Source organism: Centroberyx gerrardi, chromosome 9, assembly GCF_048128805.1.
Source record: "Centroberyx gerrardi isolate f3 chromosome 9, fCenGer3.hap1.cur.20231027, whole genome shotgun sequence".
Classification (NCBI taxonomy): Eukaryota; Metazoa; Chordata; class Actinopteri; order Beryciformes; family Berycidae; genus Centroberyx; species Centroberyx gerrardi.
Window position 1 is genome coordinate 21,657,995 of NC_136005.1, and position 24,788 is coordinate 21,682,782.

Consider the following 24,788-nt stretch of genomic DNA (forward strand, 5'->3'; position numbering starts at 1 on the left):
GCTCTCTGCCTGTCTGCCTGTCTGCCTGTCTGCCTGCCTGCCTGCCTGCCTGCCTGCCTGCTTGCCTGCCTGCCTGTCTGCCTGTCTGACCGGCCGGCTGGCTGGCTGGCTGACTGAGCTCCTGCATGAGTAATGCTGAGCCATGGTGCCCTGCTGCCTTGACAACCAGGGGAGAGGGAGGGAGGGAGGGGGGTGAGAGAGAGAGAGGGAGGGGGGGGGGAAGGTCTGTGTGGGCTGAGAGCAAATATAGAAGAGAGAAAGGAGGAGAGGCGGAGGAGGGCAGGAGGGGTGGCGCTGTGGGAGGGTGGTGGTGGTGGTGGTGGGGGGGGGGTAGTGGGGGGTCTGATCAAGTGAAAAGACTGAAACAATGGGGCAGAGAAATTGAGAGATATAAAGAGGGAGCAAGAGAGAGAGAGCGAGGACGAGAAAAGCGACGGAGAGAGGGAGGTGAATATGTAGGGCAGAGAAATGGAGAGAGATGCACAGCGAAAAAGAGAGAACAAGAGAGGGGGGTTAGAAACACGCATAGGGAGCAAATGAGAGAGAGAGAGAGGAAGAGAGAGAGAGTGAGGGGAAGAGGCGGCTCAGCAGTTTTGGATGCCGCCAGCAGCAGCAGCAGCAGCAGCAACCTGTTTCAGAGTGTCACCGGAGTGTTGCATCATGGGATCAGGGCCACGGGGACGCTCACATTGCACGATGACATCACCCGTTACCGAGTCAGCTCTTGTCTGCTCCGCTCTGTCTGCCCGCCCAGGGAGAGACAGATTGAGAGAGAAGGAATCAGAGAGAGAGAGAGTGTCTGTCTGTCTGTCTGTCTGCCGGTCTTTCTGTCTGTCTGTCCTTTTGTGTCAGTTGCTCTGTATGTCCATCTACAGTTCTGTCTGCCTGCTTATCTGTCTGTCGGTGTGCCTTGATATCAGCCTGTCTGTCTGTCTGCCTTGACTGTCTGTCTGTCTGTCTGCTCACCTCAAAGAGAGTGAGACAAAGAGGCGGACAGACAGATGAATAGACAGACATAAACAGAGAGAAGAGCGAGACGCAGATGCTCGTGGCGAGTTTCAGTCTGTGCCAGCATGATATTGCAATCTGAAAGCGAGAGGAGAAGAGAAAGAGGAGAGAGAGGAGGAGGAGGGGCATAGAGATTTGGGTTGGGTTCGATTGGAGTGTGTGTGTGTGTGTGTGTGTGTGTGTGTGTGCGTGTGTGTGCGTGTGTGTGTGCGTGTGTGTGTGTGTGTGTGTTTCATCTATCTCCTGCCCTCCCCTCTCTGCCTGCTCTCAGGCTATATCCCTGTTTGGCACTCTAACTGTCCGATGCACCCAGAAAAAGAGAGAGAGAGAGAAAGAGAGAGAGAGAGAGAGAGTTTGGGAGGACAGAGGGATTGGAGAGGGGTAAGAGATGGGAGGGGTGGGAGGAAAGACATCATCATCAGCCTGTTTCGACTGCAACAGTAAAAACCAATTTCACTAGAATAAAACAATGTGTATTTTTAAGCCCTTTTAACACCTAAAATGCTTTGCAAGCTACTGTAATTTCAAAAGCAACATAAAATATCTTGTACACTGACACTGGAATCAGCTTCATAGCAGCAGACTGTGACAGTAGACTGTGAAGACACAGACACTGGCTTCTCAGCAGACCAGTGTCAATAATTAATAGAAATCCTTTCAGTTACTTTGAGAATTTTCTTCTGCCTGCCTGCAGTGTAAGACGGGTGTGGTTTACACAATTGGACCGGTTTTATTGGTTTGCTCGTGCCAGGTAGGATCAATCGATGCCAGAAAAGGAGTTGAATCCATTTTGAATAGCGGTCAGCACATTGGTCCATTGGACTGAGGATAGATAGATCAAGAGAGGAAAGAAAAGGAAAAGGAAGGAGTAGAACTACAGCTCCTCATTGAATTAGCTGAGCTGGAAACTTTGAGACAGCGAAGCTAATCGGTTTGCTTGAGTTGGAGCGCACATGACTCCCGGCCAGCACACAGCTCACTAAGACCAAAGCAGCCGATGTAAATCCAATGTGCAGGATCCACCGGAGGCTGCAGGCAGTGCATCAAAAGGCCTGATCAAACGCTGAAAGCCTGCATGGTGCGTACAACAGCACAGCGTCTCGTCTAGGGAAGCTTAAGCTAGGTCTTACCCCTAGAGAAGCTCATTCAGTCAGAAAGAAATGGACTTAGCAGGGGTCTGTTGAACTTCTTTGTTCTGGACATGGGATTCAATTGTAGATCTTATTCTCTCACCCTGGGACCCATGTGTATAAATGTTTCTTAAGCTAGTAATGGGCTTTTTTTTTAGAAGAATATGTAGAAATGAACTGTACTCACGATAAGAATACAATAGATGTTCACCAGTAAACTGCCTTCTTAAACTGTTGATTGGGATCCACTATAATGTGTGCTTTTTGCCAGTGGGTCGCAACACTGGCAAGAGTGTCTTTTCATTCTGGGTCTCTTAGCAAGACTAAAATTTTTGTTTGGGTCCTAGGCTGAGAAGTTAGAGGTGCTGCTTTATAGTCTGCTGCCCCAGAGACGAGGAGGAAGGCTGTTGCCCCATCACAAGGTCCCAGGAAGGCCAACCTAGTATCATCAAAAATAAAGATTTTCAGCTATTAGGAAAATAATTCTTATTTTGTATGTTTTGAAAGAGCAGAATTTTATGGCGCGCGAGATTGTGAGTCAACGCATAGAGGACGTCTGAGTAAAAGCAGGAAAATCATGGAATTTGGACTTAAGAGGTTTCCACATATCTGCAGCAGTATGGGGGGTTGGAAGTAGGTGTCCAGAGTGTTTCAGCGGCCATATGTAACTATAGCAGGAAATATGGCCTCTCTGCATGGCTCACTGCAGTGGCTTGGTCCCCCTGACGCTGTGACTGCATGCTCCAGGAGACTCTCCCGTATGGTGAGCACACACACACACACACACCTATACACACACCTACAGTGTACACACACGAACAAACACTTTCACACTCATGGAAACATGCATGCATGCGCTCACACACACATAAAGTCACACACTGTTTCACACTCATGAAGAGATAGTATGCACGCTTGGTGTACACATACACAGATGGAGGCATGCTTGTGCGCATACATGCACACGCGCACGCACACACACACACACACACACACACACAGCTCTAGGTAACCCTGAGCTCCATTTGGCTCACTTTCCGGTGTATCACATTAACAGAGACAGAGAGAGGCAGAGAATCGAATGTTTGCAAAAACAAAAAAAAGGTGATCACCTCACTCAGTGTGTTTTAACAATACTTGTAGCCAGGATTGAAAGCGCATAACACACCCTGCGCCCGAAACAGTGCACCCTCGAAAAATGCTTATGCATAATATATACAAAAGTGCCGCGCCATATTACGCAACCATTCTCTTTGTGTGTATGCGTGTGTGTGTGCGTGAACGTGTGTGTGTGCTCTCCCAGACCCCACTCCACCAATGTCTATGTTTAGCGTGGGGACTGCACTGGGAACAGCCTATTCGTGTCTACAGTTAAATTGTACTTTCCACTCTAGTTATTACGGTGGCAGACGAAATATGAAAGCGCTGAGGGCTATGGATAATAAGCACCGAAATAGACCAAGCAGTGAGCAGACCGCAGTCTCATCACTGTACAGTGAAACATCCTTCTGCCCCCCCTACTCATGTATTTATGGACTGTTGTTTCCAAATCCATAAGACAATCATGGCCCCACCAAACTTCAGGAAGAAATGCAGCCAACTCTCTCTCGCCCCTTCTCTCTCTTACTTTGGCGACCTCTTTCTGTCTATCCTGCATCGTTTACTTTGGTCTAGCGCTGCAGCCGGGCAGATTAGAATCTCTCTCTCTCTCTCTCTCTCTCTCTCTCTCTCTCTCCCCCTCCCTCCATCCTTCCCTCCCTCAGTCTATTGCTTGTGTCTGTCCCATGACAGCAAATGTGCAATCTGTACCTAAAAAGGGTTTAACCACACACACACACACACACACACACACACACACACACACACTGGTTGATAGATTGCCTGAAATGTGTGTACAGTAGTGAGTCGGACCTACACAGGGGAAAGTGTCAGGGAGATATACAGCACTATTGTGTCTCTTTCCGAATCACTGGTCTATTGCAGCACACCGCACATGCACACAGACACACACACACTCACACTCAGGGGAGCCATTAAACTATAAAACACAGGACTGAAATCTGAACACATATACACTCACAAGTCATGGAAGAATTACACAAATCCTTTGTAAAGTAAAATTTGAAATACACTAATAGAAGGTTAGTGATAGTCACCCATGTGCCAATGCCACCTGTATGTATAAAGTAAGTAATAATATAATAGTAGTAATATAAAAAGTAAGATAGTAAGATAAGTATGTATAAAGAATAAAAAGTACACTAGAATTTAATATAACGTGTGAGTTAACTTCTTTAAGCAAAAGGAGTCTCACACACACACGCACATGCAGACGCGTGCACACACATACACACACTGATGCAGATAAGGCGATTGTTCGCAGGTGTTGGAGGGTCACGATAGCTCCATTCACCCATGTCAGCGAGTGTTGCCCTTTACATGGCGTCTGGCTTTCTATCTCATTTCACAGCGTACAATAGCTGGAAAAAAAAGGGGCATTTGAGTTAAATGATTATGTTTAGTGGTTAAAGAAAATGACTTGGTGTTCCAGCGTGGGTTTGGATGGTGCAGCTTGGGTCACAGGTGGCGTGTGACCTCAAATGTGTTACACATCCAGACAAACGCACATGCACAAAGATAATGCGCACCCACTAACAGATGCAAGCCTGTGCACACGCACGCATGTAGCAACACAGATTAAATCTAGTTTACTGAACTCCTTGTTCTTAAGGAGAGACATCGTTTTAATAGTTGAAGATACTGGCCTTAGCCTTATGTTAGGGCCATATTTAGACATTGACTTTGGCATTTTGATTATACTAGTTCAGTTTATTCTGACTGAAGCACAGGGAAAAAGAACAAGTTAGAGAGCACACTATTTTTGGTTTGGTGTGCATTGATGATTAAAATTTCTGTGTGCATGGTTTTGTGCATTCCCACTGCATATAATTTAGTGGCATACGATATGAGCTTTCAGACAATGCCATTGTCTGTGGCAAAGTCCCTTAGAAGAGACATTGTTAGCGCCTCACTGGACGTTTTGGTCTCTATGGTGACAGAAATGGCAAACTCAACACCTGATTCCCAGGAGGTCACCTGTGCTTCTCTCTCTCATACACACACACACCCTCTCTTTTTTTCTCTCTCTCATACACACACACACAGATTCTCTACTCTCATTCTCTCTGTCTCTCATGCAGACACACACACTCTCTCTGTCTCAACCACACACACACACACCACCTGTACTGTATAGCAGATGCTTTAGAGGAAGCAAGAACGGGAGGTCTGGCATCACTTACCATCTCCCCTAGCAAATTATCTAATTTTCTATGAAAAATTGAGGGTTTGTTGGGGGAGTGGGGAATGGGGGGTGAGGGGGGGGGGGGGCATGTACGCACACATACATGCTTCATACTGTATGTGATTATGCATACACTATGCAAATAGGACGCGTGATGCCACTCTCCTCTATTGTTCACAAGGGTCATGGGAGCCCTGTGTTGATGGCCAGGACAGCACAGATTAATTTCAGTGTTCCCATCGCTCTCTCTCCCTCCCTCTCTCCCCCCCTCCCTCTTTCTCTCTCTTTCTCTTTGTATGAAGAGGGGCAGAGTCAGTTCCTGTGTCATTGTTAGAGATCCATCTGGCCAGCCACACGCTCACACACACACACACACACACACACAGCGGCAATTAAACCTGTTTGACACACTTGACAGAGAGGAGCTGTGGGCTGTGTGTGTCCGGCACGAGCCATCTGTGAAACAACCACCCCCATGTACACACACACACACACACACGCATACACACACACACCCACGCACACACACACACACACTCATGCACACACACACACACAGTGTCGTGGGCTACTGCATTAAATAGATTTCATTCACTGACATTCCCCCAGCCCCCCTTTCTGTTTTTTGGACTGGGGCAAGCGGAGGACTCACAATCCTCCTCCACTTCTCCTCGTGATGGACAGATGAGGCAGACAAGTGGAGGGAGGGGATGGATGGATGGATGAGTGGGTGGATGGGGAGGGAGGATGGAGCGGATGGACGGCAGATTGGGGAGCAGACCTTTCATTTATTGTTGCTCCCTGAAGTAGGCCACCAAGCAGACAGATAGATAGACAGAGCAGCTGTAATTACTGGTGCCACACTCCCAGCCACCATCTGAAGGTCCCCCCATGTTGTATTGATATTAGGCTATTAATGGGAGATTATCATGTAGATGATTGGGGGTTTGAGCCAATCTGGGCCTTGGCTGAGTCTTTGAGGGCAGATAATCTAGCTGCAGCTGTAGCCATTGTTCAAGTCCCACATTTCTCCTAAAACTGCTCTACTTTTCATTTTTCTACTTTTTAGTAGATAGTAGCCTATACAGTGGACTGAGATAGAATGGAAGGGGAGAGAGGAAGTGATATGTTACATTATAGGTCATGAAACAGATTTGACCCCACAATCCCAAAAGTAGTATGCATTTTAGCTTAGTATGTATGTGTGTGTGTGTGTGTGTGTGTGTGTGTGTGTGTCTGACTGCAGTAACCCCTGTGGTGTATTATAGTTTGCTAATGTGCATGTATATACCCCTCTAGTGTCCCTAAGCTGATAGTTATACTCCCATAGCATTTACTGTAGGCTGCTCCATTCAGGTTGTAATGGCACCTCTTCCTCTGCTGCAGTTAAACAAGCCCACCAATCAAACAAACAGTATGTCCAAACATACCGCCCTACAGGGGAAAAGGTCATCTAGTTCAAAAAGCATATATTTTCCACTGTTTTTTGGGGACATGGGACTTGTAACAGAACAAGAGGCACTATTATTATAACGTAATACTTTATTAAACCCTGTGGGAAAATTCTATTTTCACGTTGGCCCCCTCCACAGTGGGTCATAGCGCAGGCTCAGCTACGAAGCAACACTCCTGAAGGTGGTAGCGGTTCAGTGTCTTGCTCAGGGACACTTCAGCAGGGTGGATGCTTGCTTACGTGGGGACGTAAACCCCTGGTCCTCCGGTTGAAGGGAGTTCTCCATACTAATGTTGCCACCCTGTTTCAGGGCTGATAGAGGTAGGCAAAGTTGAAGTGGATGTTATTGTTATGGACAAATGACTGTCCTGGAAAGGTGCATCACACATTCTGCAGATGGCAAGACCTGCCTGTTTACATACTGTAACCATAAGAGTGCAACATATGATGATACAGGCCTATAGAAGTATACTGCAATAAATGTTTTCTGATATGAATTAATAGCACAGTGACTTGAACACTTTAGCATGTTTCGTAACACATGATTTGTGTGTTATATCCTTTCCTGTCTGTGTCTTCCATTCTGAATGCAAGGGCACTCTTAATCACCTTTTACCTTCATCTGGACAGCATCCATAGTAACTGTTTGATCCAATAGGCAACAGCCAATAGGCCGTTTGTGCTCACATACACTCACCAGGAAGGTGCAGGGCGTATAGGAAAACCACAAAATTTGCAACTCGCCCTTCAGAGGCTGAAGTAAAGTAATTTTCCTATTGGGGTTTGAAATTCAGAGTCTGAGCGTGTGCACGGCTCAGCGCCTCAGCGGTGACTCGGTGGGTTAGGGGGAGACGGGGCGTACCACTGTGCATGCGAGAAAGGGGGACGGGGCAGCCGAAAACGATCTCGACAAACGTCTAAAAACGGGGGTGAAATCATTTAGCTGTCAGATAAAGTACGGGTAACGCCGAGGTGAAGTTTCGTATTGTCCGCGGATAGGACACGGCGGGTCTATTTTTTTCGATGCGTCATGGTTGGAGAAGTGCGGTCCACCCCCGTGCGTCGCGGCGCAGTGGTACGGCCGAGGCGATGTGAGACTCTCCCTGCCTCTCTGTCAGTGTTCTTAAAATGAAGCCTGCAGCCCGGCGGCACCGGGGGCGAACAGCGGACTGAAATGTAGAGCTGGCTTCTACTTTCTGGCCTGCACCACTCTTTTAAGGACCGTTTTTACAGGGCCTTCATGAAGAGCTCGAAGTTACTAACATTATTATGTCGGAGGGAGCAGTCGAAGCCCGGTGCTTGTTGTACAGAGTTGCTCGTTGTCTATTTATTCCAGTCTGAAGCAGGAATTCAGATAGGAGAAGACTTCCAAGTAGATAGATAGGGTATCTATTCAAGTGTTTTATACGTCGTCTTTCGTCGTTTTCACGAGTGTGCATTTTTATAAGCTTTTTTTTTTGTTTGGAGGAAGAGTGTCGTTTGTTAAGTAGAAGTGAAACAAAACAATGTATAATACAGTTTGGACCACGGAAAAAGAGGAAGATGACTGGAGGGACGTGATGATGCCCTACTCCACAGAGCTGATATTTTATATAGAAATGGACCAGCCACCAGGTAGGAATGCTGACATTATGCATGTGCATACTAAAGGAGGAAAAGACGTGTTATTTAGCTTCGTATCTACTCAAATTGGTGAAAACTTTGAGGCGCACATCCTGCGCACGTCCCCGGCAGTCCCTAACGATAGCATACAACACTATAATATTCCTGTAGCCTAATATTCCTAAAGGGACTTTAAGTGTGTCTGTTAGCTTATTGTGTCTTTATCGTAGGCTACTTAATGGCATTTTTTCGTAAACCTCCTATGGCATCACATTAATATTCCTATAGTTCCCCTGAGATATTTGTATAGTCTCCATCTAAAATTTATCGCTGGGTTAGGCTATAGTTCTTTTTTGTAGGGGGAAGCAAGCAAGTCAGCAGTACACTGGAGAAGTCTATAGGCCTATTTCTTCTGTTGTCCACTACAATATCAGATTAAGACTTTTGCTGTAATAAAACGGCGATGTCTGCTTTTATCCATAATGGTTTCATATAGCCTAGATGTTGTTATAACGGTGTAGCCACAACGTCGCAACATCTCATCTTATACTTTTATTATTACAACACTGGTGACAGTGCGATAAAAAACATTTGACACAATGTTTGTTTCTGTCAGAAAAAGGCAATTGTAAATGAGGTCTTGCTGTCCACTTTTAGACACTGTAGCTCTGCAAGCCTACTGTGGAAATGGCACACAGGCAATCTCATTCGGAGACAATAGTCCCATCTAGTCTCTAAAGGTAGCTGGCATCCTTCTCTGCCGACCCGAGGTCAGCATATACACCATTTTATTGAAGAAATACCTGAAAGGTTTGGAAACAGATTAAATAAATTGCAGCCTTCACCGTTTTACACCAATGTCTGCGCAAAAACTATATGCAGAAATCCCACCAGGGCAGTTTGCTAAATCCTAATTTGCTATTTAAAACCATAACCTAAATTTGTCATAAACTACCAGCAGCCACATTTTTTATTCCGCAACCCTTGGCTATGTGAAATATATCCTCATGATCCGAAACAGTTAAATATGCTCAGTCCGGTGCCGAAAACGGGGGGATGGGGTAAGAGAAAGAGAGAGATCCGAATAATGAATGATACAGGGAAAACGTCCGATGAATCTAATAGCCTAAGTATAACCTCGTTCATTGTCATCTGTGTGTCTTTTCGTCTTTTTTTGGACAACTGTCACATAGACTTGAATGTATTTCATTCATTCATTCATTCCTCGGTAATCGTGCCAGTGTCATTTGATTCCCACCCCCTTTCTCTGGCTGTATTGAATGGATCATGGCGCAGATGTGGGACGCTGTGTGTATCCAGGAGGCGCTGTTGAATACAATTTGCCCGGTAGCTCTTTCCTCTCTCCCCCTCTCTCTTCCCCCATCTCTCTATCCATTTACATCTACATCCTGCACCCAGCATAAAGGCCAATATTCCTTCTATCTTTTGCATGTTGCAAAGAGCATCAAGTCACATATTGCAAAAAAAAAATAAAAATTCATTTCACTTTGTATTTCAGAATATGTTTAGAGATTATTCTCAAAATATACCAAAAATGTATTTGTACCACCAGATGACATTGATTCAAAATATATTGTGGACACACTGGAAATGCACTTTCATCCTATATGAGCTGTTGATAACAGATATAATTTTAGATCATTTTGGCTACTTTAAATATATTTCAAATGAATGTCAGCTGCATGTACAGTTGCATTTCTGGGGTCAATTCTTGTATATTTTGAAGCATATCTCCTAGCATATTCTGAAGTGTATGTGAAATGTATTCTCTTTCATATGGAGTGAATTGAAGCAACTCTAATATAAGTGAAGTGGACTGGTGCAATATCCTAAGCCCCTTTCTGCTCGTTTAAAGTTAACTTCTCCCTTTTCCTCTGGGGTAAAAGGGAGAAGGATTGACTCTCTCTCTCTCTCTCTCTCTCTCTCTCTCTCTCTATTTCTCTCTCTCTCTCTTCCTCTCCACCTCTCTACCTCTCCCCTTGAAACCCTTTGTGTCAGGGCTACAGTGGAGTGAATGGACAGAGTGCTCCTCAATGCGTCTCTCTCTCTCTCTCTCTCTCTCTCTCTCTCTCTCTCTCTCTCTATTCTCCCTCTCTCTCCCACCCATTCACACAGGGATGTAAATGCAACGCAGTGGCTCTTTGCTGGTGATTCACACACTTAACTACCACTGGCCCCGGCTTTCGCTGGACCCAGGGCCATTCATTCACTCCTATATGGGGTCATTGTCGCGCTGGAAAAAAAAAACCCTCAGCCAATTTTAGCCGGCTTAGCAGACAATTGTGCCGCTCCGTGCCATGAATAATGCATTCAGCAAAGACAGAAATATACAGGGGGGACAGTTTGGAAATTGCAAATATTCATCCTGAATTGTGTTGTCAGTTGGAAGTGTGAAATTTTCTGGGTATTCTGAATGAATCTGTACTCGTTTCTAAGAGGGATGATTGAGAATTGGCGTTAAAAGGCGACAAATGGCCCCTACTCCAGCTTGAGTTACTATTGAACCAAGCATTGACAATGCATATACACTCCTTCTTTAACAGTCATTGGTCTTATACATGCAGTGCATTGCACAGTATTGAAGGTCTTAGTGTGTGTGTGTGTGTGTGTGTGTGTGTGTGTGGGAAGCTAAATAGTCCAGTGTTGCTCTCTTCTCACCTCTGTTGCCTGAATGAGCTCATCAATGTGGGTTCAGTCCTCACATTAATCTTATCAACCGCTGAGCACCAGCTGACTCTCTCCCCTTCCTTTCTTTCACACACACACACACACACACACGCTCTACTGGATTTCATAGATACTCTGCATGTGTCTCATTGTCTTGTGATATGAGTGTGTGTGTGTGCGTGCATGTGTGTGTGTCTCTACCCTCATGCACCTGACCTGTACTCTAAAGAATTACAGAAATAGATAAAGAAGGATGAAAGGAAGGATGGAGAAAGAGGGATGAATGAAGAGACTGAAAGACACATGGGGCAGAGGGACAAGTTGAGAAAAAAATAAAATAAGATGGAAATGGGGAGAAACAACAGAGAGACATGAAGGAAGGAGCGATGGGGGGGGGGGGTTGAAGGAGAGCTGGAGAGAAATGCAGGGAGAGGAGAAGACGAGCGTCCCGCAGATGTTCATTAGAATATTTATTACACTGGAATTGAAATGTGAAAGCCTCTGTGACAGTTGCAGCGTGTGCCTATCTTTGTGCGCGCGAGTGTGTGTAAAAGAGAGCGTGGTGGCTTTGTGTGCTGGGGTGATTAGCACAGGTGGAGCGCCACCCCCGGGGGAGGGCAAAGCCTGCGTTTCCAATGGCAACTTTGTGTGTGAGGGGTGTTGGATCTGGGGTGTACTGCGGGTCTCGTCTTTCAATGGAAAATCACCAGTACTTTTTTTTAAGCCGCCGCTGTTCAAATAAATGAATGCAGCTAAATGGGTCCGTGGCATGATTCACTTACAGTGGGGATGTCAAAGCTTCTTTTCATATGGGACTTAATCTCACACACACACACACTCTCTCTCTCTCTCTCTCTCTCTCTCTCTCTCTCTCTCTCTCTCTCTCTCTCTCTCTCTCTCTCTCTCTCTCTCTCTCTCTCTCTCTCTCTCTCTCTCTCTCTCTAATATTGGAAACACATGCGGCCCATAAGACAGCTGATCTGGTGAATGTTTGGTATCCATGTGTGTATGTGAGTGATAAGAGGCTTTTATCAGGATTGTAATCCATAGATTGGATGGATGAGTTTGGCCCATTATAGATGCATTCAGGTGCCAGTCATACTCTTTTGAATAGAAAAAGACCTGTTGACTTAGTGGTGTGTGTGTGTGTGTGTGTGTGTGAGAGAGAGAGAGAGAGACCGTGTGTGCATGAGCGCTCTGTGACTGTCATATCCCAGAGGTGTCCCCGAAGGAATGGATATACCCTGAGGTAACTCCACCCCTCTGTCTCTCTTCCTTCCTCTCTCTCTCTCTCCCCTTTCTTTCTTTCTTTCTTTCTCTCGGGAGGTCCGGCCCCCCTTTCCCTTACTGCCTTGTGATTGGCCGGGGCGGGCTTCCATTCAGGGATTAGTTAGTCCGTCGTCTGTCTTTAGGATCAGCTCCGCTCTCTCTTTTCTTCAGTCTGACGGAGCGGAGAGGAGGAGAGGAGGAGGAGGAGGAGAGTGAGAGGAGGAGAGCGAGCAACAGAGAGCGAGAGAGAGAGAGAGGCAGGGAGGGAGAGAGAGAGAGAGAGAGAGAGAAAGAGGAGAAGGAGGGAGGAGGGAAACAGCTGAGAGAAGAGTGGCAGCATGCAGCTAACTGAGGTGGTGGAGGACGGTAAGGGATGAAACAGGCGTGCTTTTCTCTTGTTCTTTCTTGCTTTCTTTACTGCTTGTTTGCTTTCTGTTTTGTTTTTTTCCCCCTTCCTTTCTTTGTCTTTGTTTTTGCTTTCTTCTCTTGCTTTCTCACTTTTTCCCTTCCCAGTTTGTATCCATGTGTTTGCACTGACTTTTTTCACTTTTTTTCTCGCTTTCTCATTCTTGATTTCTTTTTCTTTCTCTCTTCTTTACTCTTGTTGCAGCCCCTCCCCTTTCATTCTTCTTGTGGCACGCGACCCACAGCCTTGTGTGTGTGTGTGTGTGTGTGTGTGTGTGTGTGTGTGTGTGTGTGTGTGTGTGTGTATATACTTTCACTGCAGTTTTCTGAGGCTCCTTGTGTGTTTCTGTAGATTGCAACTTCCACATGTGTGCTGGCTGGGGTACTCACACTGTCAAGCACTTCTGTGTGTGAGAGAGGTGTGTGTGTGTGTGTGTGTCTCGTCACTGCCATGACACAGAAACACACACACAGACACACACACATACACTAGGGCTTACAGACCACCTGCAGCTACAGTGTTTACTTGATCCCAGTGTAAAGTTGTGGGAATACGTCTCACAACAGATGGAGAAGCAGATTCCATTAGACTAGATCAGCTAATTTTAATTCTTGTCATGTGGTCATTTTTTTTTTGTTTCTAGTGTTTTTTTACTTGCATTTGTAGTTTTTACAGTAATTGTACTGGTCTTTTGGTATGCTTCTGAAAGCTCAGGTCAAGTCTCTGTGTGTGTGTGTGTGTGTGTGTGTGTGTGTGTGTGTGTGTGTGTACAAACACTAGGGTTGCAATGGGTTTCTCTGTTAATGCCAGATCCTTACTTGGTTGCTTTGACATTGGACTTAGGGCAGCCCCTTCCCTGATCAGCTGGCGCACACACACACACACACACACACACACATACATACACACACACAACTGAAGAGCTTGCTCTTTGCTAGAGGCTGACCATGCATGCTTTGTGTGTGTGTGTGTGTGTGTGTCAGTCAGTCAATGATGACAATCATTGTTCGGGAGACACCAGAGCTGTTTCTGTGGGTTTCTCCCTGCATGCGTGATGACAAGTGATATTACTTGGTGTGTGTGTGTGTGTGTGTGTGTAGCGGGTGGCTGAGCAGTGCTCCTTTGTCTGGTGAGGAGTAGGGGAGGGGGGGAGCTGCGCTGACGGTCGCCTTTGTTCACCAGCCCACTGGCTCTCTCTCTCTTTCGCTCTCTCGCTCTCTTTTGCTCTCTCTCTCGCTCTTTTTCCCTCTTTCTCTCTCTCTCTCTGCTTCCTAAATATTTTATGCAGTAGTTGTGGCTTAAAGTGAGCTTTTAACAGATTTATAACACCACAATTACGTAATTAATGTGTATTGCTCAGTATTACCATAACTTGACATATGAAATTTTCTCAATCATGTCATCATTCTATGGAGGGGAACTGCATTAAAGTGCCACTTCAGTCAAAAATCACCCAGATATATGAAATGCTGAATGGAATGTTTTTGTAACTATAAGTACATGAAATGTTGATTTCAAAAAGTCAAGCACTGTTATTTATCATAGTGTGGGAGGATTTAGCATTCAGCACTGTTGATAGGCTGCGGTCGTTTGGCCAGTGACTGTGTGTGTGGTTGATTTTAATGGTTAGTTTCCAGTAGACCTTTGGAACAAAGGGTTTGTGTGTGCGTGTGTGTGTACGGTTTGTTAATTGTCCTGTCGTTGCCCTCCTATTGTCCCTTTTTGTTGGGGCGCTGATATTGTGTTGTCCCGAATGTGGAAGCAAATGGGCAGACACACACACACACACATTATAGTATGCCTCAATTATGTTAGAGCACTTAAAACAATTCTTGTGTCTTACATTTTTCTTTGTAACTCTTTCCTCCTTGGTGTTTTCATGTAGTTGCACCAATGGTCACTTGCCCTGTGTTTCAATAGTGCATAATTATGAGGTGTGTGTGTGTATGTTCAACAGGGGCTTGTACTAGAGGATTAGCGGAAATAGTTTTTTTAATACAAAAGTTTATATTAAACATGAACTTAATTTTCACAGTATGTGTAAGTGCACATGTGAGTACACGTGTATACATGTGTGCCCTGAGTGTTGCCTGTGTGTGTGTGTGTGTGTGTGTGTGTGCGTGTGTGTGCGTGTGTGTGTGTATGTGTCAGCGTCAGCCCAGAAAGCGCTGACAGAGGGGAACAGTGTGGCTATAGAATGACAGCTTGGCTTGGAGAGCCTTAGCTACCACAGCACCTGACTGCTGCTGTGGTTACAGAGAGAGAGGAGAGAGGAAAAGGAAGAAGGGAAAGGAAAATAGTGAGGGAGAGGAAAAGTGGGGAGGAAGGGAGGGAGTGAGGGAGAGAAGAGAAGAGGAAAAGAAAGACCTAAAGAGGGAGTGGGAGGAGAAGAAGTTAGGAGGAAGGGAAGAAGGGGAGCCTGCCCAGGCATTTCCTTCTCTGCATGCCGGCTGCCACTGCACTCCACATTCCTCTATGGAGCTCTGTGGACTGAAACACATCTACTGTGTGTGTGTGTGTGTGTGTGTGTGTGTGTGTTGGGGATGGGGGTGATGGGCTACCAAGTACGCACCATATATAAGCCCCCTGCTCTTTTACCAGCTGTAGACACCCATACAGTAAGGTGAAAATTTCCTCTGTGTGTGTGTGTGTGTGTGTGTGTGTGTGTGTGTGTGTGTGTGTGTGTGTGTGTGTGTTCGCACCTGCAGTGAAGCTGATAAAAGAGAGGGAAGAGAGCGAGGATGACGATGAGTGTGTGGGTGTGTCAGCCTGAGCGCTGAAGCGGCCATTCCCTCTTACTGGTGCAGCCTGCTCACCCCACTTCCACCTGTGTGTGTGTGTGTGTGTGTGTGTGCGTGTGTGTGTGTGTGTGCGTGCGTGTGCGTGTGTGTGTGTGTGTGTGTGTGTGTGTGTATGTGTGTGTGTGAGTGCCAAGTGAACAGCACCAACTGGTTTTCATTAGCAGCCCGTTCTCAGCTGAGGAAGTTTTATAATTTTGCTTAAAATAAAAAGTATAAAGTGAACAAAAAGTCGTGATATAAGCACCTAAACATTTCTGAAAGAGTTGTCCTTTGGAAATATGACTAACTCAGCTTCATTTTCTCATTATAATTAGACAGTATGTTTTTTTATTGTGTGTTGTTATCATAATCACATTTATTGAAATAGGCTATTCAAATTTCGAGTCCATTCACATTACACACTAACAGGCACTATGTGTGTTAGAGAGGCGTAGATAGCGAGGGAACAGACAATTCAGATGTGTACAATCACCACGTGTAAGAGGGTATTTAGTCTTACTTAGAAAGTCAACTATATTTTTCACAATCATATAATTCAAACGTATAAAACGTCAGGAAGCGCCCTGTCTATCCAGTCTAATTGTATATATGTCACAGCACACAGCAGGGTCCGGGGGGGTCAGGTTCCGTGATACAGTGACACATTGTAGCATGGGCCAATGAGTGAAGTGATGAGTGACACTCGCTGGGACAGTGAGTAATGATCATGTTACTGCACAGAGAGAAATCACTCATATGTACGCACACACACACCATATTGAATATCGTTTGCCGGCCCCATTCAACTCCCTCTGTGCATTATGGGATTCCCCAGTCACTGCCGTTTCTGTCATCCATGTGCGTGTTGTCTGGTATTTTGTCAGGCGAGCACAGGCCAGAATGTTCTAGGACACTCTAGTCTCTCGCACACACACACACACACACACACACACACACATATATATACACGTGAGTGCTCAGCAGACAGAGAGGGCTTCTCCAATGGCATTTCATGGCACACTCATAAACACACTTGCCCTTTTAAAGGGCACTCTCTATATCAATTGTGTGTGATTACCGTTTGTGTGTATGGGAGCCTGTTGAGCAGTACTGTAAACTGATTTGTGATCTAGGAAGGCTCCAGCGATTTCACTACTGTTCCTTAAACTGTATCCAGATGTGCCCATATACTTTTAAAACTGGCTCTGCTCAAACATATGCGTGTGTGTGCTGTCTAGGTAGTACGGGTCACGGGCAGGTTAGCTATGTTTGGCACAGGGCATCGCAGCAAACACAAGGGCTACTGTCTGTTAGCCATTTGGCACTCACTAAGGCTGCATTTACTTTCTGACTTAGAAACCCTGTTTCAGTTGTGGAATAATATATTATTAACCTAATTTAAAGTTGAACACCAGTGACTTTAATTTAGTATACTATTTAACAAAAATTGCCTTAAAAATTGCCTTAAATCTCCTGTGCCATCATACATTACATAACAATGTGCATGTCATGCACCCATTTTTCTGTCTCTTTGTGAATGGGTGGGTGGAAAGAGTTTTTTGAATTATACCCACACATTTAACATGTTTTCGAACCAACCTACTAGCTAACATTAGCGAAGTTATTGAAAATGAAGGACATGTAGTCATAAATGTATGACCCTGAGTCTGAACTGAAGGCTTAATAACAAGATCTACCACGGGAGAATCACAGAATAGAGTTGCAAGAGGTCTAACCTTAACTACTTGGCCAACAAATACAGAAGATTAACAGGAAAATTCCCTCACAGGAGCACAGTGGGAGGACGGGTCGAAACAAGGGAGAAACCCTGTAAAAACAGGAGTGTTGGCAGGTACACCCCACCCCCTACCACATCCTACCCCAGGACCCTTGCAAAGCTGCCAGGCAGCCAGGAGCAGTAGCCAAGAACTTTCACTCTCCTTTTAGGCTTGCAAGTGTGTGTGTGTGCATGTGTGTGTGTGTGCACTGCGCATGTTTGGAGAATATAGCTTTTCACACACACACGGTAATTAATCCAATGATGTATGGTGTGTGTTTGCCATGCCACCATTTCCTTGTGTGATTAATAACAATGCAGTCCCTAACTGCATCACTATTATCTATAGATATGAATACAGTTCCTGTGTTATTATTTGCATATTATTATCTGTGTGTGTGTGTGTGTGTGTGCGTGTGTGTGTGTGTGTGTTATGCACACACACACACGCTAATTATGTACAAACCTTTTTATGGTTGTCCATTTATATGGTCGTCTTATGCAAAATGTCTAGATCGGTTCCTAAGTGATAAACTTGTATTTGTGCGGAATAAGTTAGGCCTAACTCTTAAACTCTTAACTCTTAAAAATCTTGACCTCTCTCCGTCTCTGTCAGCAGTCATGGATCCATGGATGGATGGATGAACTTTTTAAGGCAGAATTGTTGAAAGAAAGAAAGAATACACACTGTGGTCAAGTCATTATGTGTACCCTCTCTGTTAAAATAGCAAATAACATTTTCTCTCTCTCTCTCTCTCTCTCTCGCTCTCCCCTCCCTCCCTCTACCTGATTCTACCTTTACATCTCCATTCTTTCTTCTTTCTTCCTCCCTCTCTCTCTTTCAGCTCTTCCCCCTAAGCCTGCCAAGCCCCAGCAGCCCTCCTCGGTGGGGGTGGGAGGGGGCAGCAGTAATGGGGCCAAGGAAGGAGGGGCAGGAGGCTCCCTGCAAGAGGCCGAGTGGTACTGGGGCGACATATCCAGGTAACACACACACACAGTCTCCAGGGTTGTCTGATCTGTGTCTGTAATGTGAAGAGTGTGTGTTGCGAAGTATGTATGTGTGTGTGTGTGCCTAGTGGTGCAGCCATTGATTCAGCCACAACAATTACCACCTAGCTTATATCACTTGACTGTAGGGCTTACTCACTGGCAAAAACCCCACCATGGGGTAAGTGCAGCTTTGCACTCGGCGACAACACACACACACACTTAGATGATAACCACACCTACTATGCAGACAGTAAGTCTGCCACCTTTAGCACACGTAGACCAAGTCATCCAGAGCTTGAGCACAGATTCAAGTTCTTGGCTGAGGTCAGTCCATCCAGTTACACAGGTTTTGAATTCACTCTCTCATCCCCCTATTCCCTAAATAATTTAATTGATGGACTGTTTACTAAGGATTACACCCACACATCCCCTGCTCCACTTGTCCCACCTCAGTTGGAGAGGGATGTGTGTGTGTGTGTGTGTGTGTGCGTGTGCGTGTGCGAGCGCGCGCGTGCATGTGTTCGTAGGAGGAAAGTCTTCATTGCCTGCCATTGATAATTGGAGGCAGCCCTTTCAAATGAACACCATCTGTGCACAGGATCAGTGAACTAACTCCCACTCCCCTCTCTCTCTCTCTCTCTCTCTCTCTCTCTCTCTCCCTTCTCTTTCTCTTCAGGGAAGAGGTGAATGATAAGCTCAGAGATATGCCTGATGGGACCTTCCTGGTTCGGGATGCGTCCACCAAGATGCAGGGCGACTACACACTCACACTGAGGTACCGGCTACAAAACAAGCCCTAGTTTTATCTGTGTGTGTGTGTGTGTAAAGGGTTGAGTCGTGAATGGAGCAAGTTAAAACCAGAGAGCGGTTTATGGGGGCTGGAGCAGGCGGCACGCTTTTGCTCAAATGTTTTTCAGGCAACCCCCTTGTTAACTATAGATTGAGGGAAATCGTGTGTTGAAAAGCATTTTGCCTAGTCAGCATCCCATTAAATTTTAACAAATCTCCTACCGCCTAGCAATAAAATGCTATAGGGGAAACTGAGCCCTGGACTTCATTCAGTTAATATGTGGATATTGAGTGGAATATGTGCGCGGGGGGATTTTTCTACACAGACTTTTCACTGTAGAGGCTTGCATTACTGTGTAAAAAAAAAAAAGTACTCATCTACTCTGTCTCTCTCTCTCTCTCTCTCTCTCTCTCTCTCTCTCTCTCTCTCTCTCTCTCTCTCTCTCTCTCCAGGAAAGGGGGGAACAACAAGTTGATAAAGATCTACCACAGGGACGGAAAGTACGGTTTCTCTGACCCTCTGACGTTCGGCTCGGTGGTAGAGCTCATCAGCCATTACAGACATGAGTCCCTGGCCCAATACAACACCAAACTGGATGTAAAGCTCATGTACCCCATCTCCCGCTACCAGCAGGTATACACACACACACGCATATACCCATATACATGCACATATACACACCTACACACACATTTATACATTTATCCATTCAACAAGACAGTTTTTCTCATTACCGCAGTTAAGGTTTTTCTCTTTTTCTTTATGAGGGGAACTGAACTCACTGTCAGTATATTTTAGTTCTTTCTTTTTTTCTTTCACGGATTAGTTTTTATTTCAGTACTACCTTTCCCACCAGCTTTCTCCTAACCCCCAACCCCCCTCTCCATACCTGGTGGCTTGTGCCGGGTGTTTCCACTCCAAAGTGCCGAGGCAGCAGGATCTGTGCGCGCTGAAATATTGCCCCGTTCACTGGCCCCTGTGCCACGCTTCCTAAATAATTGCACACATCCGCCATGTCAAAGGGCCGTCCTTGCATTTATTCCCTTCCTCCCTCGCTCCACTCATTCGCCAGGCAAGTCATTACTCAGAGCGTGGCTCCATCTTGGAGCGCGTGGCCCCCTCGCACACCTTACTGTACACCCAGGGCATTGTGGGTGGTTTATTAACGAGCCTGTTAAGAAGTCGCTCTCGGTAAGCAGAATCGGGGGTGAAGGGAGCAAGCGTACACACGCAGTACTCACACACACTTTTTCTCACTGCTTAATTACAATTAGCTCTTCATTCCTTTGTGTCTTCCTCATATTGCTCACACATTGACACAGTCTTTTTCTCGCCCTTTCTTTTGTTTCAGTACACCACTCTAACACATTCCCCCTCTCTCTTTCTCTTCCTCTGTCCCTCAGGACCAGTTGGTAAAGGAGGATAATATTGATGCTGTGGGGAAGAAGCTGCAGGAATACCACAATCAGTACCAGGAGAAGAGCAAAGAGTATGACAGACTGTACGAAGAATACACCAAGACATCGCAGGTACACACATACTCTCACATGATTGCAATGCAGATGTTTTTAGACATGATTGTGTTTCAATAAGTGCATTATGCCACTAAATCTGACAATACAAATCCCCCACTACCCACCATTGGGAAAGGGCATGTGCAAATTTTAGCAGAATAGAGTTAGTTGGGCCCTGATGGGGAAACAGTTGCTAACCTTTGTCTACAACATTGACTAACCCCTATGCCTGTCCCCCTGTCTATCCATCCATCTCCCTCCCCCTCCCCTCTTCCCCTCTCAGGAGATCCAGATGAAACGGACGGCCATCGAAGCCTTCAACGAGACCATCAAGATCTTCGAGGAGCAGTGCCACACGCAGGAGCGCTACAGCAAGGAGTACATCGAGCGCTTCCGCCGCGAGGGCAACGACAAGGAGATAGAGAGGATCATGATGAACTACGAGAAGCTCAAGTCTCGGCTGGGCGAGATCCACGACAGCAAGGTGCGCCTGGAGCAGGACCTGAAGACACAAGCCATGGACAACCGCGAAACGGACAAGAAGATGAACAGCCTCAAGCCAGACCTCATTCAGCTCCGCAAGATTAGGGACCAGTATCTAGTGTAAGTATAGCAGGCAACAAGATAATGGGTCAATACTGACTTTTAGAGTTTTATAAACCACTTTGTGTGATTATGCCATACTGATGAGATCAAAGAGCAGTACCTGATAGTAGGGCATGTAAAGTCTAAATATCTAATATTTTGTGGTCCAAGAAGAACTCTTAAAAAGGGGCTAAAGTAGAGAATATTATTGACTGTGAGTAGAGCAGGCAGGAAGATCTGGGACCAGGTCATGTTAAGCACACAGAGGACACGCCCAGTCTATTAAATATTATTACTGCACAACACACACAGCATCTCTGGTTCACTTGTCTTGGTCTGAACCTGTGAGATGGGCGAGATAGGAGTACTGAGGGATGTCAGTCCAGGAGATTGACACGCTTTATTTACATTGTCTGAATTGGTCAGACGATCAGACCAGAACAGGTACTAGATAGCTAATGCAGTTCTATCACAGCTTGCCTGTAGTTGAGAATTTGACTCAAAGGAACCTAACCCAAGTCGGGACATTTGACATTTCAGTCAGCAAGACATGAGACAGTGGGGGGTGGGGTTATCTGGCGGGTTGCCCGATTGGAAACTTGTGTTTCCTCTTATACAGGGCCGTCCTTTGGAGGGCGGGGGGGGGGGGGGGGGGGTCTCCTGCGTTAGAGGCTCTGGTTTCTAGGAATGGGTCTAATAGCATTAGCAGAGTTGGCTTTGTCCCAGAATTATTTCTATGCAGACAATTGTGCGAGGCTTATTAATTTGATTTCTGTTCAGTCTTATGCTTATTCAATGCACCATAAAGGAATGATGTTGCAAATGAAAGGAGTCCTTTAAAGTGATTCCTACTAGTACTAATTCCCCTGCCTCTTTCTCACACACACATTTTCTTCCCCCCTCTCTGCCTCCCCTCACTCTCTTCTCTGCAGCTGGCTCAATCACAAAGGAGTACGTCAGAAACGAATTAACGACTGGCTGGGGATCAAGAACGAGAACACTGACGAGTAAGTCTGTACTTTTGTGTTTTTGTCTCTACTGCCATCCCATTGGCTAAAGAGGAGAAAATGGGGGGAGCACTATTAGTATAGATATGACAGTGGGCATCGGGCTACAGGAATACTCATAGGGCAACTCCTCTGTTAATTTTATCTAGCCTTATTTCATATACTGAGCACATTACAATTATTTCAATGTGAGTAATTCCTCTGTATTAACCGTGGTACCATCTCTCTTTCTATTGTGTAATAGAGGGTACTTTGTGAGTGAGGAGGATGAGAACTTACCCCACTATGATGAGAAGAGCTGGTTTGTCGGAGACCTGAACAGGACGCAGTCCGAGGAGCTGCTCCTTGGGAAGCCAGATGGAGCGTTCCTCATCCGTGAAAGCAGCAAAAAAGGCTGCTACGCCTGCTCCGTAGTGTAAGTACACTAAAGACTTGACTAGAATAACATGTATCGGAAATGCTTTTTGTGATGTTACATTACACTTAAATATACACACTCGAGTATGCACAGGTTTTAGAAGTCCACTCAGTATATTAAATATAGATCAGACAACAGCAGCAAAAAAAGCAGCTATGCATGGCAGGTGGTCTAAGTATAATAATGTATAGATGGAATAATAATTGTAATAATAATCTTTCTTTATACTGCACTTCCTGACTAGCCAAACCCTTCAGAAAAAGAAGAGTATAGAACGTTAGAATAAACTTTAGAATAATACTATACAAATACCACTGTAAAACTTTGAAATATCATGCAGCTACTATAGGTCAAAGAATAATACTACAGGAAATCCCACAGCAATATCACAGCTGTTTAAAGAAAACCATAAAGTACAATAAGGTCACTATAAACGTAGTACTGGGTGCCACAGACGCACTGTAAGTCGCTACAGGAATATTATAGTGATTTTTCATGTGGGAACTTCACTATAACCCAGCCCGGTATAACCTCACACCTCTCTGTGTGTCTCCGCAGTGTTGAAGGTGAGGTGAAGCACTGCGTCATCTACAGCACACCGCGCGGCTACGGCTTCGCCGAACCCTACAACCTGTACAGCAGTCTGAAGGACCTGGTGCTCCATTACCACCAGACCTCCCTGGTGCAGCACAACGACTCGCTCAACGTGCGCCTCGCCTACCCCGTCTACGCACAGATGCCCTCCGGACGCAGATGAGCCCCACCCGCCCAGCCGCACCGCCCCACATAGACAACAAACGCACCCCTCTTGGGGGAGGGAGAATGGGGAGAGGGAGGAAGGGAGGGGGGGCCGTTGAAATATGTTACCTACAAAGCAACCCCAACACCAGACAAGAAAAAGATAGATAGATAGAAACGAATTAAACACTTGCTGCAACACACACGTCAGCCACCTTGGAGTTATACATATATATTTTTACAAGAACAATTTCGGAGGGCATTCTTTCTAAAGACTGCTTGATTTGCACAAGGAAGTTTTAAATGTTTGTGAATGTGAAAAAAAGCGACGGAAGGAAGGAAACGGAGTAGGAGACTTCAGAGTTTCAGGTTGACCCCGCTGCTACCTAAACTCCAGCTCAGACTTTTAACAGAAACTCAAATACACGAATGACGACGAAGACGACAACAAACGCTCCCATTTTAACCTTTTTGTTTCCAGTCTTTTGTTTTTTTTGTTTTTTTTCTCTCAGATAATTCTGTTATCACTTTCCTTTCTTTTTTGTTTTTGGAGTCGTTTTCTTTTCACTTCTCAGACATTTCCTTTTGTTTACTCCTAGCTTGTTTGCTAAATGCAAGAGGAGATGATGATGATGATGATGATGATGATGATGTCAAGTGTCTGTTCTCTGTCCCTCTCCGTACGAAAAGCAAAAACAATGTAGCATAACGAGACAACGGACACTTATTTCCTGAGTGTTCCTCCATGTAGACTGCTGCTGAGGGGTTAGGGGGAGGGGGTGGGGAGCAAAGGGAGGGGAGAGTCAAAGGGGGCCACAAGCGACACAAAAAAAAGTTTTGTAGTCTTAAAAGAAGAAAAAAGGCTTGCTTTTATACTAACTGTAGAGAGAAAGAGTTTTTTTTTCTTGCTTTGCTGGAACATAGTTGTTTTCCTTTGCCATGTGTAAATGGTAACGTCACAGATCAGAACCAGAGACCAAAGTTGGTGTGGAGAGGGGGGGGGGGGCGGGGGGGGGGAGGGGGGGCAAAGAGTCCACCATTGTGTGTTTCTTAGTTTTTTTGAATGGAGAAAGGAGAGGAAAAGCAAAACGAGTGCTGTGTTTGAGACCACACATAAAACAGAGTTTTGGGCCACGCGCTTGTGCACCGACAGCTCTGACATTTTGGAAACCAAATGGTACGAACAGAGGCGGCACCACCGTGACCTTTATAGACGGTCAAGTAAGAAGCACTTATACCAGAGCAAACAAGGTTGCAAGTGGTCAATTTCACCAAAATCATCCTCTGAGGGAAAGCGTGAAGGAAAAAACCTGACCACGGAACCTGAAA

The 24,788-nt window shown here is 45.6% G+C and overlaps 1 protein-coding gene across 5 annotated transcripts in view; it reads left to right on the top strand.

The window, feature by feature from the left end:
- pik3r3b (phosphoinositide-3-kinase, regulatory subunit 3b (gamma)) overlaps positions 1-24,217 on the top strand; it is a 170,461-nt gene extending 146,244 nt beyond the window's left edge. For 4 of the 5 annotated variants that reach the window (XM_071915095.2, XM_071915098.2, XM_071915096.2 and 1 more), the window contains 8 exons: positions 18,263-18,398; positions 19,084-19,182; positions 19,650-19,830; positions 20,601-20,726; positions 20,995-21,314; positions 22,229-22,303; positions 22,548-22,718; positions 23,280-24,217. In XM_071915095.2, the coding sequence (XP_071771196.1) occupies positions 18,263-18,398; positions 19,084-19,182; positions 19,650-19,830; positions 20,601-20,726; positions 20,995-21,314; positions 22,229-22,303; positions 22,548-22,718; positions 23,280-23,478 (1,307 nt within the window). In that variant the 3' untranslated portion in view covers positions 23,479-24,217. Of the gene's footprint in view, positions 1-8,036; positions 8,510-18,262; positions 18,399-19,083; positions 19,183-19,649; positions 19,831-20,600; positions 20,727-20,994; positions 21,315-22,228; positions 22,304-22,547; positions 22,719-23,279 lie in introns of those variants that run through there. The other variant, XM_071915099.2, reaches the window with a different exon arrangement.
- The last annotated feature ends 571 nt before the right edge of the window (positions 24,218-24,788 follow it).